Raw genomic sequence first — 20,622 nt, 5'->3', positions numbered from 1 at the left:
ATGCAGTGCGTGCCTGACCCATTTTAGCAGCCCATTATAATAATTTCACTGTCGCATGGCCACCGAGTTAATGTACTTACAAATGACAGAGAAAGTGTGTTACATGACCTTAGGGTTTTTAGAAATGAAATGACGTAGTAGATTATATATCAAAGATTTGTTGAAGACGGTGCCTTTTCAATCTACCTTGTAAGTGCTATTGTCTATGCAGGGTATAAAAATAAATAGATGGTGTTTTGTGTGGGTGTGTTTGCCATGTTTTGTTAGGGTGGTCTCTGCTTTATAATGTTTGTTTCAGATGAAAAGGGTGTTATCCCCGCTGTTCTGCTGGACGGGAGCTGCATAGATTGTTATTCTAATTTGCTTGTTCTCCGTGTTAATTATATCTATAGTAAGTGCTCATAAAATTGCTTAATAATAGTCATAGTGCCTGCTCCACTGAATGCAGCATTGTAAAGAAAGATCCATTAGGCTAGGACTATATAACAACAAAGACGTAGAAGCGGTCACCTGACTGGGCCGCACTTTGTCAGAAGCAGGCAATGATCTTATGAAAAACAACAAATTGGGTCATAGAGTACACAAAGCTGGTCTCATCTCTTCTTCTGTTCTGGATCTATTTTTCACTAACTGCAGCTGCTTTGTTGAAGTTCTGCACTGAGAAGCAATATGTCTTTCTCTATGCGAGTGTAATTTGGACGACCTGTTAGGCAATATTCATTCATTGTGGCTGAGTTACAGTTTTTTGCAAAAATGGTAACTGAACCAGGCCCCGGACTTTAGCTGGGCAGAGCCAAGGGGGGAGATTTATCAAAACCTGTCCAAAGGAAAAGTTGCTGAGTTGCCCATAGCAACCAATCAGATTACTTCTTTCATTTGTGAAAAGGCCTGTGAAATCTGATTGGTTGCTATGGGCAACTCAGCAACTTTGTCTTAGGACAGGTTTTGATAAATCTCCCCCTTAGTTTTTTTTGTAATGGAAGACAATATAACATCCATGTAATATAATAGTTTATTGTTCAACTTGAAATAGGTGGCAAAACAGCTAAGAAGCAAAGCATATTTACAAGATATTTTACAATTCTTTACTTTAAGTATTGACAAGTATTGACTCTTTCTTTTCAAAGGAATTTGCCATGTATCTGCAACTGCAATATTGTTACACATATGTGTTCAAATGTCTAGATATTTGTGCCAAAAAAAAAAAAGTGTGCTGTGTTCTGTGCGGTGGCTATATCACATATATTCATATGAAGAGGGTGTGGTCGTGCTCTAAGGAACAGGGGTGGGGGACGGAAATGGAGGGTGCTCAGTAAATGTACATCATGTTAGAATATTTGTAACATAATTTTTGCCCGGTGGGGACTAGCTGAAGTCACATTACAACCACAATATTATATTGATAGTCTGTTGAGGTGTAACACTAACCAATGATAGAACATTATATTACTTACCGAGTAAATATTAAATATAAAGAAACACAGAAGAAAGGATTTACCATTGGGATCAAATCATTGTATTAAAGGACATCTGCAGTGAAAAAAATTATCCCCTATCGACACGATAAGGGATAAGTGTCTGATTGCGGGGGGCCTGATGGCTGGATTCCCCCTGGGATTACCCGAATGGGGCCCCGCATTGCCGCTCTGTGCGCCAGCTAATGCGCGTAGTGTCGAGCTCACTGTGCTGGACAGACATGCCCCTTCCATACAGCTCTATGGGAGAGGCGGGGAGGCACAAATGCTGGTGCCTCCTGCATGGGAGAGCTGCGGTAGAGTCGGGGCCCCATGAAGGAGATTGTGGGGGGCCCCAGCGTTCGGACCCCCATGATCAGACACTTACCCCCTATCCTGTGGATAGGGGATACATTTCTTTTGCTGCAGATTTCCTACGTTTTTACACTTTATTTGTTTTTGTCTTAATTTTTACTTTCTAGGTTTCATTAGACTATATATTTATTTTTAAGAAAATTGCCAGTGAGTTTCAATGCAGACATCCCCAGGGATTTATTAAAATTCAGTTTGTACTATCATAGTTCCTTTTGGTGTTAAGTGCCATTGGCTTAATAATTGATGTTAAGGCTGATCCTTGGCTGAGCTTTGGAAATCCCCTCTGTGTCTTTTTACTCCCAGTCTGCACAACAATTCCAAATCTTCTGACAATAACATGTTCCATAGTGCATTAACTATTTATATACTAGTGTAGTATCAAGTAAGATATTAAGATCCTAAGCATTGTGGATGACATAACAATATCTAATGAGCACTATGTGTCGAGCCTTGAACTATTGAATTCTGCAAATACAGGATATATATTTACCCGCAGGGATGGTGTAAAATAAATAAACATAGTCTGCACTGATCTAGTTTAACTGGACCCCTCAAACAAAACTGGAAGCCAGAATAACAGAATTGTTCTCCAGGCCATATATGCTGGGCTTTAGTATATATGTCTAAGATGATTACTCTTAATATTGCCATGAGACCTAAGAGCTGGAAAAGCACATCTTCCTCTTAAAAAAAGGGCAGCAAAACCATACAATGCAAATACAAGAGATATAGATAGGGATGAGTGAATCGAATCTGACAAATCCGAATTTGTTACGAATTTCAGGAAAAATTTGATTTGTAACAAATGCAAATATCACCGCGATTCGATTGTGCAAATCGCTTCATTAAACTCCATTAAAGGGGTACTCCGCCCCTAGACATCTTATCCCCTATCCAAAGGATAGAGGATAAGATGTCAGATCGCCGCCGTCCCGCTGCTGGGGACCCCCGGGATTGCCGCTGCACGTAATGACGGGCAGTACAGGGGCCGTAGCATAGTTATGTCACGGCTCTGCCCCTTGTGATGTCACGGCCCGCCCCCTCAATACGAGTCCATGGGAGGGGGCGTGGCGGTCATCACACCCCTGCCATAGACTGCCACCAACTCTAGGCTGTGTCATTTAGCCACTATATGTTCTCCTCATGCTGCCGCCAACTACAGGCTGTGTCATTCAGCCACTATATGGTCTGCTCATGCTGCCGCCAACTACAGGCTGTATCATTCAGACACTATATGGTCTCCTCATGCTTCCGCCACCTCCAGGCTTTGTCACTGTACCACCATGTGGTCTCGTCATGCTGCTGGCACATTAAATAAAACTTTTTAGGTTCATCTATTTGAAATCTTCAATTTAAATGTTAACAAATATCTTTAATCTTTTCAATTTAAGGCCATATGGTCTCGTCAGGCTGTTGCCACCTCCAGGCTGGATCATTCAGTCACTATAAGGTTTCCTCATGCTGCTGCCACCTCCACCCTGTGTCATTCAGTCACTATATGGTCTCCTCATACTGATACCACCTCCAGGCTCTGTCATTGTGCTGCTCTGTGACAGTGATTCTAATAGCAATGCCTCTAATTTGCATGTCATACTGAATAACAGTATTATTTCACTAACCCAGCACACACCCTATGCGTGTTACAGCAAGGCAAAGTTTTCTACACCCCTATTGAGGCTCTCTGTAGGCCAGAAATAGCCACTTTTAATTCAGATTCGCCACAAATAAATTCGGACCGGACCAATTTTTTTCTGAAAATTCAGCAAATCGGCCGAATCAAATTATTCAAAAAATCTAGAGGTATATCTAGAGGTATAGATGTAAAATTCCTGTGACATTTACAACAGCCATCCTGGCCTCCATGTGCTGGAAGTTTATGGATATCTTCTGTCATTGCTGGTTACTGTATGTAAAGATTTTCTTACAGTTTAAAACATGGGTATAAAATTAGGTAGAATGTCATAGGTTAACTATCCCAATGAAAACGTTATCTTTATAACCTATTTGAGTCTATCCGAAAATTTTCTTTAAAAGAAAGAACAATTACACTAACAAGAACAAAGGCAAATTTCAACAATTATATATGTTTGTGTTATTAAGGGTGTGTTTATATTTTTACGCATTTTATTTATAAAATTAAAAACTGGGGAAAATAGATCATAAATAGGGGACGTGTAGAAAGAAAGGACCATGATTTTTCAAATCCATTTCTGGCTTTGTATTCAATAATTGCAGTTTAAAGTCTTATGTGTGAATACCCCTGCTCATATGAGGGTAGATACATTCTTTTTTTTTTTTTTGTATAAACTGTATATATATGAAGGGGCCGCCATACCCCCTCCATATATTTCTATGGGAGAGCTGTTTGGCTATCTTCAGCTCTCCTATAGAGACATATGGAGGGGGGGCAAGGTGGCCCCTGCTTTGGGCAAGAGTTGTGATGCGCAACTCTGGGCCTCTGTACAGGATCGCGGGGGGCCACAGCGGTCGAACCCCCACAATCTAAAACTTATCTCCTATCCTGTGGATGGGGATACATTTTTCTTTACTTCTAGGCATGGGAATTTCCATTTAAGGTCAGTGCAGGATCCTAACTTGCAAGATCAGGAGACATTTTGTGCTTGTTGAAGATTTTAGTTACTCTAGCATTCTGGGTAAGGAAAGCTTTTGGGTGGCAATAAATGGCTTTTGTAAAATTCCATACCAGATGAAATGATATATTATATTTGTGTTTAATAATGTAGAAATCTAATTAAAATGTTCTACTCTTTTAATAAAATTCCCATTCTGTTATTTAAATTTCAACCTTTTAACCTGCATGGAATCATCTAAAGATGTCAGGTTTGTTTAACTATCCTCTTTAAACCATTAAAAATATTTTAACATTTTATTGAACACAGATTGAATACACCTCACTGTTTAAACTGTTACAAATATAGAAACTGGTCCTCTTCTTGTCTTAGTTGGTATCACCAAACCAGGGATGAACACTGATTGATGGAGGCCACTGTGCAAGAACAGTACATATGCCCCTTGCTGTAATATAGCTTATTATAGGAGCGGTTGTGTTTTAATTACTGACACCCTCTGTAACCTGTCTGTATTTGTTTTTTAAATTAAAATAAAAATCTTGTTCATGAATGTGTGAGTGCCAGGCCAATTACTTTCCCTAGTGTACTGAATTTTTGGCCATGTCTTCTACACTGGCGTAGCCCCACAGACTGAGCACCAGTCTTTAGCACCATGCCTGATAGTTTACCACACCACCGGGAAGTAAGGCAATTCTGTATTTTTAAAAAGGTAGTGCCCGTGCCAGCTCATCATAAAGCTCTAAGTAGATCTTTTTCTAAGTAAAATTACTGATAAGTTTTTACATGAAATTCATTGAGTTACGTGCACTCTTATAGTATGAATATCCATAAAGAGATAGGAAAAAAACACACTCACCAACTGATGCATGTAGCGACTTCAAAGATCTTTATTCAGCCGGGCATGTAAGTGTCCGGGACAGGTGGGGGATGTGAAGGAGGCAAAGAATGTGCACATTCTTTGCCTCCTCCACATGCCCCACCTGTCCCGGACCCTTACATGCCCGGCTGAACAAAGATCTTTAAAGTCGCTACCTGCATCAGTGGGTGAGTGCGTTTTTATCCTATCTCTTTATGGACTTGCAATTGCACTGTTTACAACCTGCACCCTCCAGTATGTGCTAGCATACCCTGTCTCCTCATGGCTATTCAACATTACAGCTATTTTATACCAAGTATATCTCATACAGTGCCACTTCCCCCTATATTGCTCTTATAGTATGAATGTACTTGCTACTTTTAAGTTGACAGTGGCCTATCCTACCTATTGTGCCTCTGTGCAGCTGCGAAGGTTGTATCAAAGATATATCTTTTCCCCAGCACTACTCCTTATAATTAAGGACAGCCACACCTCCCACATACAGATCAACTGAAATTAGAGATGCAGTCCAATTTCCATAGAGAAAATATTTTTCTGCACTCAAGCTAAATATGGGCACTTTGGGTCCTTATCATGGACACTTGGTTACTATTATGAACTGTCTGTTTGATGGGTTAGAAAAGTAAACCAGAGGTTGTCATATGTCCACCCCCTTTTAAAGTTTTATGGTAAAATTGTACCTGTTTCATTGTTAGTAACTGACAGCCTTTACTGCTTTAAACCAATCTAAAATTATTACAAGCCACCCTACTGTAATGTACAATGGCTGAGAAATCCTCTTCTGCAATTTTAAAAGAAACTGCTGCACAGCAACAAGGTCATGATCCTGTTCTCTTTTAGAATCTGTTTTTTTTCTTTAAGTATTAGTGGGTACTAAAGGTTTAGTGGTACCATAAATTGCATTCCTTGCCAGTCAAAACAATGGAGAGTGATGCAAGCTCACAGTGATGGAATATAAATCATTCAAGATGAAATTACAAGATAATTTGAAAACTTAACAGTTTGCATTTTATACTTTCAATTGTTTTGCTGACTTGCACTTTTTATGGCTGTCTTAGAATTTATTAAGAGACCTAAAGACATCTATCACCTTGTTTCCAGTCTGCATATTTTTCACAGGAAGGAGAGTTGCAACACTGATGCGTGCATTGCCTGCTCCAAAAAAGATTGCTATATTTCCATTGACATGCAGTGCATTACCATAATTGGCTTTTCTACATGATAGGACAGAGGAAATAATAATGTCATTTTATTTACAGCCAAAGTGTCCCTTTATGAGACTTCTCCAAGTTTCTGCCATGCTGTGTAGGTCAAATGACATCTTTTGATCAGTCCTGTCCAAAGGCATCAAAGCTGAGTGGCATGTAATGGAGACCTAGTGACAAACCAAATCTAGAAAAGAAATAAGACTGCCACTTTCCCATTAAACAGCCTGCTAAACAGCACAGCTTCCCCGTGTCGGCTATGAAACCATTCTGACCAACTAAATAAGGAGAATGAAAGGAGGCTGAATTGGACATTAGTACTACAAATGACTGCGGTGATTGCCACTATTTCCCTCCTCCAAAATAAAAAGAAAAAAAAAATCAGCAAGCAAGCCATGCGAGGTACAGTTAGACAGATCCTCTCCTATTTCATTTACGTTTCTGCCACTTGCTGGTTTTCTGATCTGGTTTATTTAGGTTTGACATCAGCCAAATGGTGTAGCTGGATATCTGTGACAGGTATTCTTACTGATTTAACAAGTTACAGGCCTCCTGAAAAGACAGATCTGCCACAAGCAGGCCCGCTGTTTTTTTTTTTTCTGTTCCTTTTTGGAATTTATTTGAAATATTTGTACTTGAGAAGTACTTGAGATATACCTTAGCAATCATGCATTGAACATGGCATGCACATTTGTATGCAATCTAGCATGTTTTAGCCCTGTTCTCAATGGTGGAAAAAAATAAGACTTTTTTGTGCTTTAGTTACTTGCTGTGTGGCTTAAGAGATGCACTTCATTTGGGCTAATGTTCTTATTCAACTGTGAAAGACACAAAGAGGATTGGAATGTGCAATGATCTATTAAGCATTAGATATGCAATTTAGCTTATTTAGGGTCTTCGGAGTAGCCTCCTCGGTCCACGCTTTTTACATTATTAAGTGTGTTTTTTTCAACAGCCCTTTGTTGATTGTGATTGTGTAGCTGCAATGCACACTTTTTATAGCTTTTATAGGATTCGGAAATCAAGATATCAAGCTTTTCTGACAGTAACTATAGAAAGTATTCTGGAAGTTTACAACTTTTAATAAGTTGGTTAAAAATAAAAAATAAATAATATTTAAAGCTTTATATACTATTCTGCATTTAAAGTAATCCTTTCTTATAACATTCAGATGCCAATCTTATACAGCAACCAATGTGGTTAAGGCTGTAATTTATTCCAGTAAAGTCATTGTGTGTTTCCATTTTTTTATTTGATCTATCTATCGTCTACAGTATGTGTGTAGCTATATGTACGTAATATATCTGTAGATGTAATATATCTATCTGCTTATCTATCGATCTATCATCTATCTATCTCATATCTATCTATCTATCTATTCATCCCTTCCTATCTCTCTCTCTCTCTCTCTCTCTCTCTCTCTCTCTGTCTATATACACATATAGATATTTCAAATACAACTCCTTAAAAAATGATCACTTATAAAATAAAAATTGTAAACTATATTTAAGAAAGTAAAATAAAAGACTGAGGCCCATATTTAATTTTTATAACGTCTTAAACAAAACAGAAATAGAATCTCATTTTCAGTAAGTAGTAAAAATGGAGAAGAAAATTCACTTGCATGATGAATTCATTCTCTAACAGCCTGAGGCAACTCGGCCTTGCAGTCTTTGTCAGCCTGATCTCTACTGCTCTCAATATTGCAGCAGACCTAACTTCCACCAAAGTGTCACATGTCTAGGTGAGCCGTGCCAGCCCCTATCTAAAGTGACAACCATCTTTGAATACCAGCTTTTTAAATGACTTCTATTTCATCAGACATCTTGGAGAAATAGCATTCTCGACAAGATGATATTTCCTCCTCTGTACCTTCTCTTTGTTACCTTTTTCTTCTAATACTCTTAGAATGATATATTCTTTAACAGTGAAAGCTGTTCTATTGAGACAGCACAAAATTTGTTTTTATATGTTTACATGAGTATACATAGAAAACATTACGCATTATTGTGTAGGTTTTATAAAAAATTCTACAAATTTTTTTCTTCACACACACACACATATATCTATATCTATCTATCTATATATATATATATATATATATGTATGTGTGTGTGTGTATCTTATGAGACATAAGATCACAATAGTAAAGGATACATTATTTATGTTTACACACTGTGAATGCAGTCATATTTTTACTGAAGAAACAACTGTGAAATTGAGTATAAAAATGCCAGTTTTTGGAAAATAATTTGTTCTGTGAAGGTCTATGGGAAAATGGCCATCAGTGCATATATTGTTTAAAAAGAAAAAAAAGACCATAAAATAATCAGCATGTAGCAACTAATGTGATTTCAGTGCAAATGTTCCAAAATAGGAGATTTAACCCCTTCAGAACCAAGCATTTTTCAGTTTTTGCACTTTCGTTTTTTCCTCCTTACATTTTAAAAATCATAACCCTTTCAATTTGGCACCTTATCTTTATTCTGTAGGTCCATACGATTAAAATTATATACTACTTATATAGGTTTGATTTGGTCGTACTTCTGCAAAAAATCATAATTACATGCACGAAAAGTTACAAGTTTAAAATTGTCATATTCTGACGCCTATAACGTTCTTATTTTTCCATGAACGGGGTGGTATGAGGGCTCATTTTTTGTGCCGTTTCCCAAAAACAGTGCCACACCTGTCCATGGATTGTGTGTTGCCACTCATTGCAACCCCCATTACTGTTAATGCAGCTGAGCTTCAGTAACAGACACAACTTCTGGACAGGTGTGGCGCTATTTTGAAAAGAAAGAAGGCTTGTTTTTCTAGCCCCGTACAACCACCCTTTATGTCTTAATTTTAAAGGGATTATCTGGTGCTTTCTTTGTTTATTCAAAAGTGGTAAAATGGAGTTAAAAAAAACTAAACAAATAAACATCTGGCTAATTCCCCACCACTGCTATTATAGTAGTGCTTGGTCCATGCTGATCCCCACTTCCTAGTCTTCTCTTTACACACAGGAAATGGTAACTAACCGCAGCAGTGACCTGTCTTAGTCAATGTAGGGAAAAACAATTAAAAGGGAGGAGAACTGTGCCCCATGTGATTTTGTAGGAGTAGCTTGTTTTGTCCCCCAAGGTCTGTTGTCCCAGAAGAGTTTGGGCTCTCACCTTAAAGGGGTACTCCGCACCCTTAGACATCTTATCCCCTATCTAACCCTAAACATCTTATCCCCTATCCAAAGCAGATTGCCTGGGTCCTGCTGCTGCGGACCCCGGGATCTCGGCTATAGCACCCACCTGTACGGCTTCCACCTCACACCGGCAATGCTGGAGGCTTCGGATCCCAACCACAATGGAGGTCGAGCGTGATGTCACGATTCTGCCCCGTGTGACGTTACGCCCTGCCCCCTCAATGCAAGTCTATAGGAGGGGGCGTGGCGGACCTCCCATAGACTTGCATTGAGGGGCGGGGCATGACATCACACAGGGTGGAGTCGTGACGTCACGCTTGTCCGCCATTGTGGTCGGGATCCAAAGCCTCCAGCGTTGCCGGTGTGAGGTGGAAGCCTTACAGGTGGGTGCTGCAGCCGAGATCCCTGGGGTCCCCAGCAGCGGGACCCCGGCAATCTGACATCTTATCCCCTATCCTTTGGATAGGAGATAAGATGTCTAGGGGTGCGGAGTACCCCTTTAATTCAATGTTACACAAGCCTTTTACCAGTTTGAAGGAGCACAAAAAAATACACCAACATACATGCACACATTTTATTTGTGAGGTGTTTTTTTATGTTTATATTTTTTAGCTTTGGGGATATGTTTAGCTTTATCTGGTGCATCTGAAACAGCAGACACACCCATGTAGTCACATCCCACCTAAAAACATCATTTCAGAATGAAATTCATTAACACAGTTAATTAAATAAAACCTAGATTCTTACAACCAGAGATTGATATGTCTTTAGTCGAGGTATCATATTTGCGTATGGGGCTTTTATGGTTGTCTTTCATCAGCACAATGTAAAACAAGAAACACATTTGAAAGCTGTCTCCGTGCACCACAAATATTCATATTTCGCATTGTGTCTGCTTAAATTATTTTGCACAGCATTTAATGTTATCCAGAGAAGACAGCACATCTGTTTCATCAGAATGAATAGACACTGCCATCCAGAAGGCATTCCATGTTGGCAACTCACGGCAGTACTTCCAAAAAAACAAACAAAAAAAAAAAAACAACACACTGCAGACATACTTATTCTGTAAAACATGGGAGCATGCTTGATTTAGCTCCGGGTCCCACCACCTCTTCATTCTTGTTTTTTATGCATACACCTGATTTGCGTATGAACTGGTTGGAGTCTTTATATAGATTTCAAAGTTTACCTTTCATTTCTAGATTTCAGGCTGATTTCATTATATTAGAACTAGCAGCGTACAGTCGCAGGCATGTCACACTTGCTTCCTAAGTCATAGAGCCATACATACAAGTGTTACACATAACACCAGTAGATGGATTTGTGATGACCGTCACCTGAAATCCCCCAAAACAAAATCTAATTTTGGACAAAACAAGACAATTTCCATGCTTTTTTTTCCATAACACTGATCAAATCTGATGAGTGCAGATTTTCTGCTTGAAAAACCATGAATATGTATTTAGGGAAAAAAAAGTACCCATCAGCTGAGAAAGTGAAGCAAACTGTCACATTTAGATAAAGCAAGTAAATTCAGCTTTAGATAATATACCGTACAATGTATCGCAGGAGAATGGATAAGAAAGTGTAAGAACAATTAAAGGGAGGAAAACAAAGTAGTGATGGAAATAATGTAGCTGTGCGACATCAAGCATAATATACATCTGAATATACAATGTAGAATGTAAGTTTCAAGTAGCACATCTATCTATACATATTAATTGTCTATGAAACACAACTACACAGAGAGCAATGATGAATGTTTCAGAATTATGTTTTTCTGTAGGTAAATCAAATCATATTGATTATGGTGCTGAAAATGTTAAAATAAAATAAAAAGTGACAGCATCTAAAAATATGAATTTTTTTAGTTTATTGTGGATTCTCAATGAGGTCAATGAGAGAAATCCGCAACAAAAAGACATATTGACATTTTTAAATCCGCACTGCAGGTAGATTGTTCCTTAAAATAAATAAAGAAAATGTACCTGAAAAATCAAAAATCTGTTAAAAAAGATTTTATATGTGCTAAGGTCAGTTTTTTTTGCAAGCTTGTCTTGTGAATACAATCATCTTATAAATAAATAATAACGCTAATTATATAATAATTTTTCTTTCAATTTTGAAATAGAGTGAGGAAAGTGACTGCAAACTGCCAAGAAAAATGGGAAATGATTCAATATTTTATTTAAAAATTATGCATGAATATTATCTTTTAATACAATTAAACACTTTGAAATACCAGAAATATTTTAAATATATGAATGTAAAGTTTTTAAATTTTTTGAATTGGACTACTACATGTTTAAATATTAAAGGTTCAGCCTATTTTGAGCCTTAAATGCCAAGCACTCTTTTTTGTCTTTTTAGTGTAGCATTCCAATGGTCAAAGCTTTTTTATTCCTCCATTGATGTAGCTGTATGGCGCCTCTTTGTGGCAAGAAAACATCAAATATTGAATGGCACAATACAATTTATTGAGATATGAAAAAAAAAATATAGCAATTATTCTTTAAAAAGGTAATTTTTGTGTTGCCACATTATATAGTTATATTTTTGTATGCCTTCTTTGTCAATGTACCTGTATGAGGATAGTTTTTTCAAGGACAGGTTGAATTTTATGCTTGGCATTATTTAGATTACATATAATACATTAATCATCCTGACAGGCAATCTAATATATCATGGCAAATCTGGGCATCTTTATTGTGGCATTAGATGTTGTGGCAACCCAATGACACCCTACTCACAGGGCACAAAAAAGTTAACCGAGTGACCCCCCTCTTGTCAAACTTCCATGATGCAGATGCTATTGTCCACATCATTGTCCATAATTGTCTGGGATCAGACATTTTGCTGATCCCAACCATTACCATGAATGCTCAGCTGTTAACCCCTTAAGGACTCAGCCCATTTTGGCCTTAAGGACTCAGACAATTTAATTTTTATGTTTTCATTTTTTCCTCCTCGCCTTCTAAAAATCATAACTCTTTTATATTTTCATCCACAGACTAGTATGAGGGCTTGTTTTTTGCGCGACCAGTTGTCCTTTGTAATGACATAACTCATTATATCATTAAATGTATGGCGCAACCAAAAAACACTATTTTTGTGGGGAAATTAAAAAGAAAAACGCAAATGCTAATTTTGGAAGGTTTCGTTTTCACGCCGTACAATTTATGGTAAAAATGACGTGTGTTCTTTATTCTGAGGGTCAATACAATTAAAATGATACCCATTATTACCTACTTTTCTATTATTGTTGTGCTTAAAAAAAATCACAAACTTTTTAACCAAATTAGTACGTTTATAATCCTTTTATTTTGATGACCTCTAACTTTTTTATTTTTCCGTATAAGCGGCGGTATGGGGGCTCATTTTTTGCGCCATGATCTGTACTTTTTTTTTTATACCACATTTGCATATAAAAAACTTTTAATACATTTTTTATAATTTTTTTTTAATAAAATGTATTAAAAAAGTAGCAATTTTGGACTTTTTTTTATTTTTCGTTCACGCCGTTCACCGTACGAGATCATTAACATTTTATTTTAATAGTTAGGACATTTACGCACGTGGCGATACCAAATATGTCTATAAAATTAATTTTTTACGCTTTTTGGGGGTAAAATAGGAAAAAACGGACGTTTTACTTTTTTATTGGGGGAGGGGATTTTTCACTTATTTTACTTTTACATTTTTTTACATTTTTTTTTACACTTGAATAGTACCCATAGGGGACTATTCATAGCAATACCATGATTGCTAATACTGATCTGTTCTATGTATAGGACATAGAACAGATCAGTGTTATTGGCGATCTTCTGCTCTGGTCTGCTCGATCTCAGACCAGAGCAGGAGACGCCGGGAGCCGGAAGGAGGAAGGTGAGGGGACCTCCGTGGGGCGTTCTGAATGATCGGATCGGATCCGATCATTCATTCAAATCGCGCACTGCCGCAGATCTGTATTGATCCCGGCACCTGAGGGGTTAATGGCGGACGCCCGCGAGATCGCGGGTGTCGGCCATTGCCGGCCAGTCCCTGGCTGCGATCAGCAGCCGGGATCAGCCGCGCATGACACGGGCATTGCTCCGATGCCCGCGGTTATGCACAGGACGTAAATGTACGTCCTGGTGCGTTATGTACCACCGCACCAGGACGTACATTTACGTCCTGCGTCCTTAAGGGGTTAATCTTTGCAGTGTTTGCATGGGTGTAGTTTTGTGCCCATGCAAACACCTTAATGCACATCTATGGCATGATGTCTTAAATAAAGGCATTCAATGGCATACATATTAATAAATTCTTACATCTGTTAACCTCTTTAATCCTTTAAGTAATTATTTTTAACCTCTTGTTGTCTTATAAAGGATATCTTTACTTTTGTTTGTATATACTAGGGCACATTGTTATCTATTATCTCGACTATCGTGAACATTTTCATTGACTCAGCTATATGATTATTTGTATCCATCCTTCATCTATGCACATGCACAAAACATGTTGGGACCTTTGCCAGCAGGCTTCTGGAGTATTTTGATACCATGACCATCTGTTCATAAATATCACTTCTGATTTTATGAAGCTTAGGTCACACTAGTGTTTTTTGGGGAAAAATTTTTCTGCTACTACAACTTTAGCTACCTATATCATTTAGATGTTCTTATCCAGTCTAGTGAAAATATTTCAGAGTTAGCTGAAATTAACTGCGAGTTCACTATGAATGCTGTTCTGTGTATTTAAGGGATTGGGTTCTATAAAATGTATACTTTTCCTACCTTTCCTCTACCTCTGTGCATTTTCTGTGCCTTCTAACAGCAAATAACGTAGTTGAAGGAGTTCAATACATGGCTATTTGAGGCCTACAATATATACATACAAATGATAGCTAATGCTGCCTCATGTCATCTTCAGTTCCATGTATCATAAACACAGTTTCACACAAGCCCAGCTATTATATATACATATACAGTATTATTCTGTTGTAGCTTTTAGTTTTGCTAACAAAGTGTATTATCTTGAGTGTTGTCTTCATCGAAGACACTACCTATCTTACTAGTACTACTAGTTATAATGTTGTTTCAAGTTCTTAAAGTGCACCGCCAAAGTTTATTTCCCATTCGATTTTTATACCCAGCATGGAGAGACACTCTAAGCTAGGCGGTACAGTTACCCAGGCCAATTCATGACACCCAACACAAGCCCTTTTATAATTAATATGGGGCATGCACAGAATCCACTGGGCATCAGAAGGTTGCCTCGGCAACCCAAAATCTCAGTGTGGACTGTGCCTCTCCAAGCCTGATCTGAAGACTGATGGGAGCTGAACTTTGATGGTGCACTTTAAAAATTTGGAGTCATTAAAGGATAACCATCCCTTTTACAAACCTCTGACAAGCCATAGTGTCATCCCAGTGATGCAGTGATCATCTCTGCTCAGCTTTCCTTGGAACACCTAGCATGTGACGTAAGGATTCATAGGAAATCTTTGAGACTATCTATAAGTACATACAATTAACACTTTTGGAGGAAAGCCAACCATAATCTAAGAAGGAAAGTGCTCGGTACACTTCTGTTCTTTAGTTTAGTGCTTGGTGGGGGTCTCCCTGATCAAAACGCCAGTCACAAGATTTGTCTCTATGATTTGCCAAAACTTTGTAAAAATAAAAGCAATCATTTAGTAAAGGGACCTAGGTTTAGTAAAAAGATTAAATAATAATTTAAAGAGTTCTAGAAGTGTATTTAATGATACTTTTACTAATATTATTGGTCATGTACCTACCATGCAATACATTCTTAAACATATTTTTTCAAATATTTCATCAACATATTTCTAATTGTTTTTTGTTGTTTTGTTTTTCAGCATATGTTCCTGCAGAAGAATTAAAGGCAGCTGAAATTGATGAAGACAACGTAGAAGATGATGGGCTCTCCTTGGATGTCCAAGACAGTGAATATTTATTTAGTGAAGAACCAGATAACAAGGAAAATCAGAGCTACCAAAATTCGCCCGTCAGTAGTGCAACCAATCATGATGCTGGCTACGGGTCTCCATTTAGTGAGTCAAGTGACCAACTAGCAGATTTTAAAAGTACTTCCTCTAAGGATGGACATGACAGAGATGATAGCCAGAATGCAGAGAATTCATCTTACCCTCAGGACAGTTTGGCACAAATTAAAGCAGTATACACAAATCTGTTATCAGAATGCAGTTGGTCCACTCTGGCATTAGATCTGAAAAATCCAACCACAAGTACGGAAGCAAGCAAGCAAAGTGAGAATGAAGACGTAAAAACGAAATCTGTTACACCTACACCCATTACAAGCAGCAGTAGTAGTACTAATACAAGTACGAGTATTAGTGTTAGTACAAGCAACAGTTCAAATAGTAACAGTGCTTCTGGATATGACTGGCACCAGGCTGCATTGGCAAAGACACTTCAACAAACATCCTATGGACTTCTGCCAGAGCCCAGCCTGTTTAGCACAGTGCAGCTCTACCGGCAAAACAATAAACTGTATGGATCTGTATTTACTGGTGCCAGTAAGTTCCGATGCAAAGACTGCAGTGCAGCTTATGACACATTAGTAGAGTTAACTGTTCACATGAATGAGACAGGACATTATCGGGATGATAATAGAGACAGAGAAGCTGAAAGAACAAGACGTTGGTCTAAACCCAGAAAAAGATCACTTATGGAAATGGAAGGAAAAGAAGATGCTCAGAAAGTCCTGAAATGTATGTACTGTGGACATTCCTTTGAATCTCTGCAAGATCTTAGTGTTCACATGATTAAAACGAAGCATTACCAAAAAGTGCCTCTGAAAGAGCCAGTACCAGCCATTACAAAACTGGTCCCCACAACAAAAAAACGAGCTCTTCAAGATATATCATCACCTGAGTCACCTGAACAAGCAGGAATCTCACCAGGGGCCACAGGAACTGATAATGCAAAGGATCCCAAAGCTGCCAATCCTTACGTGACCCCTAACAATAGATACGGCTATCAAAATGGTGCTAGTTATACATGGCAGTTTGAAGCACGCAAAGCTCAGATTTTAAAGTGCATGGAATGTGGCAGCTCTCATGATACTTTACAGCAACTTACTGCTCACATGATGGTCACTGGACATTTCTTAAAAGTGACCAATTCTGCCTCTAAAAAAGGAAAACAACTAGTTTTGGATGCAGTCATAGAAGAAAAAATTCAGTCGATACCTTTACCCCCAACTACACATGCAAGACTACCAGCATCCTACATAAAGAAGCAGCCAGACTCACCCGCTGCATCACCACTTTCTGAGGACAGAAAAGAAGCCGAACAGGAAAAAGTGATCAACACTGAGCCAGAAAAGAAGATAAAGGAAGAAAACGAGGAACCCGAAAAAGTCGAGCCTGCAACTTCTTATCAATACCTCAGAGAGGAGGATTTAGATGATAGTCCTAAAGGTGGGCTGGACATTTTAAAGTCACTGGAAAATACAGTGTCCTCTGCAATCAGTAAGGCTCAAAATGGAGCACCATCATGGGGTGGATATCCTAGTATCCATGCTGCTTATCAGTTGCCAGGAACTGTTAAATCATTGCAGCCAACTGTACAGAGCGTGCAGATGCAACCATCATATGCCAGTAGTGTCAAATCCATGGCGTCTGAACATAATGCTTTGGTCCATTCACCTGGTAGCCTATCACCTCCACCTCACAAAAGCAATGTCTCTGCAATGGAAGAATTAGTGGAGAAGGTAACAGGAAAAATAAGTGTAAAGAAAGAAGAAAAAACAGCAGAGAAGGAAAAAGGGACTCCAGTTAAACCCATATCTCCGGTAGCGAAAGAAAACAAAGACATTGTAAAAACAGATGAATCTAATGTAAAGACTATAAAGAAATCCACAGATGCTGCTGAACTTCAGAAGACAAAAAAGGAAGCCCTTTTGGAACCTCCAACACCAAATGGTACAGATTCTCATAAAACAAAAATAACTAATGGGTGCAACAGTTTAGGAATTATAACTGATCATTCGACTGAGCCATCTTTTATTAATCCACTGAGTGCACTACAATCCATCATGAATACACACTTAGGCAAAGTACAAAAACCTGTAAGTCCATCTTTAGATCCATTAGCAATGTTATACAAAATTAGCAATAGTATGTTAGACAAACCTATCTATCCAACCACTCCTGTAAAACAAGCAGAGTCTATTGACCGGTACTACTATGAGAATAGCGACCAGCCAATAGATTTGACAAAATCAAAAAATAAACCTCTTGTTGCAAGTATGACTGATCCTGTCTCCTCACCCCTAAGGGAAAGTGCATTGATGGATATCTCTGATATGGTAAAGAATCTCACTGGACGTTTAACACCCAAGTCTTCTACACCGTCAACTGTATCTGAAAAGTCAGATGCAGATGGCAGCAGTTTCGAAGAGGCTTTGGATGAGTTATCTCCTGTGCATAAAAGAAAGGGCAGACAGTCCAACTGGAACCCCCAGCATCTCCTTATACTTCAGGCCCAGTTTGCTTCTAGCTTACGGGAGACAGCTGAAGGCAAGTATATCATGTCAGACTTAGGTCCTCAAGAACGGGTACACATCTCTAAGTTTACTGGTCTTTCAATGACAACGATTAGCCATTGGTTGGCCAATGTGAAATATCAACTAAGGAGGACAGGGGGAACAAAATTTTTAAAGAATCTGGACACAGGACATCCTGTTTTCTTTTGTAATGATTGTGCCTCTCAGTTCCGGACTGCTTCAACATATATAAATCATTTAGAGACACATTTAGGCTTTAGCTTAAAGGATCTTTCAAAGATTTCTCTAAATCATATTCAAGAGCAGCAGAATGTTTCAAAAGTTATCACCAATAAGGCTTTAAGCTCAATCGGACTTATTGAGGAGGACTCAGGCTCCACATTCCAGTGTAAGCTCTGCAACCGGACTTTTGCAAGCAAACACGCAGTTAAACTGCACCTTAGCAAAACACATGGCAAGTCCCCAGAAGACCATGTGATATATGTAACTGAATTGGAAAAACAGTAACATCCAGTTATGCAGCCAGGTATGCAAGTGACCACAAGAACATTGCACTAAACATATTCATAATACTGCACTAGGCCTGACCTGAGCCTCTGAAATCAGTCTTATTTTTGTTGCTGAACTGCCTATCTGGATTTTTTTTTTCTTACACATATTTTATATTTATATTTATATTCTCTTTGTCTGATTTGTGCATGTTTTTTTTTTGTGAGTCAATGTCTGACCTTTAATTTTCAACATCTGTTCTTGATGTTAAGCTATCTTTTGTAGAATGTAGTGGGAGACACTATTGAGAGACATTAATTTAACCACAAAGAAACACAAAGAACAATGACATAAAAACAAACATCCTAAAATTAACACGTTGCCATGACAATAAAGGTTGGAAAATCTTGTGGCATCAAGTTAACCCTTTGAGCACTGCCATAGCATTTCTGTGCCTTTTGATATATAAACATATTTAATGAAAGTCTTTATACAATTCAAAAGAAAAATTAAATTAAAATATATTATAGTAATAAATACTGAATACAGATCATAGATTGAAAAAAAAAAAAAGTATGTATGCAGCCCTGGGGTAATGGAGGAAGGCTATATAGTACTCCTAGGGTTACTCTGCCACATGTGTAGAAAAATAAATCATTAGAATGCAAAATTAAGGAAAGAAAAGAATAAAATATACAGGATAGATACTGTACCATCAATTGTGAACTGTCACAATGGAAAACAATGTTTCATTACAGCAAGACCTTGTATGCCAATATTTTATTCAAACATGTAGAAATGATTTCTTTTTGTTAAAAATGAATTATATGGTTTCTAATTGTTTGCAAATGTAAACTCCGGTACAAGCTTATCTTCCTACAATTGTGTTGCATTTTAATCTATTTTGCTACCAGCAGGTTAACCGTTTGGGAATCCGAAGTTTTATCACCCATTGGAGCAGTCAGGCCTCCAAAGAGTTAAATTTATATTTCAATGCAGTCCTTCTGGCTGACAAAACAAGAGGGACAGTCTGGGGCAAATATCGGATTATGTTCCATGTAAATAAAAGATAACAATTTAAGAGTACATGTTACATATCTTACCATTTGAAACAATTCTGCTTCCTTTGTACCTTATGGCTGTATGCTTTCACTTTGAACTTTTTTATATTGTCATTTTATATTCAATTCCTATGTATATAAAATGTAAAAAAAAAAAAAATCACATTTTTGAATAAAATTAAGTTCCTGCATACTGACTTAAACAGAGAAATTTTACTGGCGCCTGCATCTTTTCAGATGCACGTACAAAAGACAAAAGAAACTGACAAAAAAGAAAAAAAAAAAGATGAAGAAGAAGAAAGAAATAAATACAAAATAAAGCAATGCACTATGAATTATACATTTTGATGTTCTATCATTAATATTGTACAGTACATTTCGGTTCACACAATTAAATCCACTGTTTTCTCAAGTGTGAAATAAACCCACATGCAGTTCTTGATTTACATACATTGTCATGTCGTCATTATTGTGCCGTTAAGGTGTTATTCCAGCAGGAAGAGGTATTGCTTATGCAATCAACCAGGATAATTCTATTCAAAATCATCTATTCAGTATCTGTATCCTGACATATTTCATTCAGGCTATTTCCATTAACATGTTACAAACAAGTCACAATAGTTTCAAAAAGGACGCAGGGAGAAATAGTGCGGCATTAACAATTAATGAAGGGCATTATATGTGTACCTTTCTATCTGGATTGGGAAAGAGAGGATGATCAGTGGCTGACACACACACTATTCTGACTTCCAATTCAATTGTTGGTTGTCTTTTTTCCCTCTCCGCTAAAAATGATCTGTAAATGGTTCGTTCAGCATACACTAAACAATAATTCCTTTACCTCA

General features: G+C 37.8%; 1 protein-coding gene across 1 annotated transcript in view; it reads left to right on the top strand.

Moving 5' to 3' along the window:
* Positions 1-20,238, top strand: part of TSHZ1 (teashirt zinc finger homeobox 1) — an 85,818-nt gene extending 65,580 nt beyond the window's left edge. The window contains exon 2 of the mRNA XM_056521425.1: positions 15,553-20,238. Coding sequence (XP_056377400.1) covers positions 15,553-18,734 — 3,182 coding nt within the window. The 3' untranslated portion in view covers positions 18,735-20,238. The remainder of the gene's footprint in view (positions 1-15,552) is intronic.
* The last annotated feature ends 384 nt before the right edge of the window (positions 20,239-20,622 follow it).

The sequence above is a fragment of the Hyla sarda genome, chromosome 5 (assembly GCF_029499605.1).
Source record: "Hyla sarda isolate aHylSar1 chromosome 5, aHylSar1.hap1, whole genome shotgun sequence".
NCBI classification, from domain to species: domain Eukaryota; kingdom Metazoa; phylum Chordata; class Amphibia; order Anura; family Hylidae; genus Hyla; species Hyla sarda.
The sequence above is the reverse complement of the archived record's forward strand: the minus strand, read 5'-3'. Positions and strand labels throughout refer to the sequence as shown.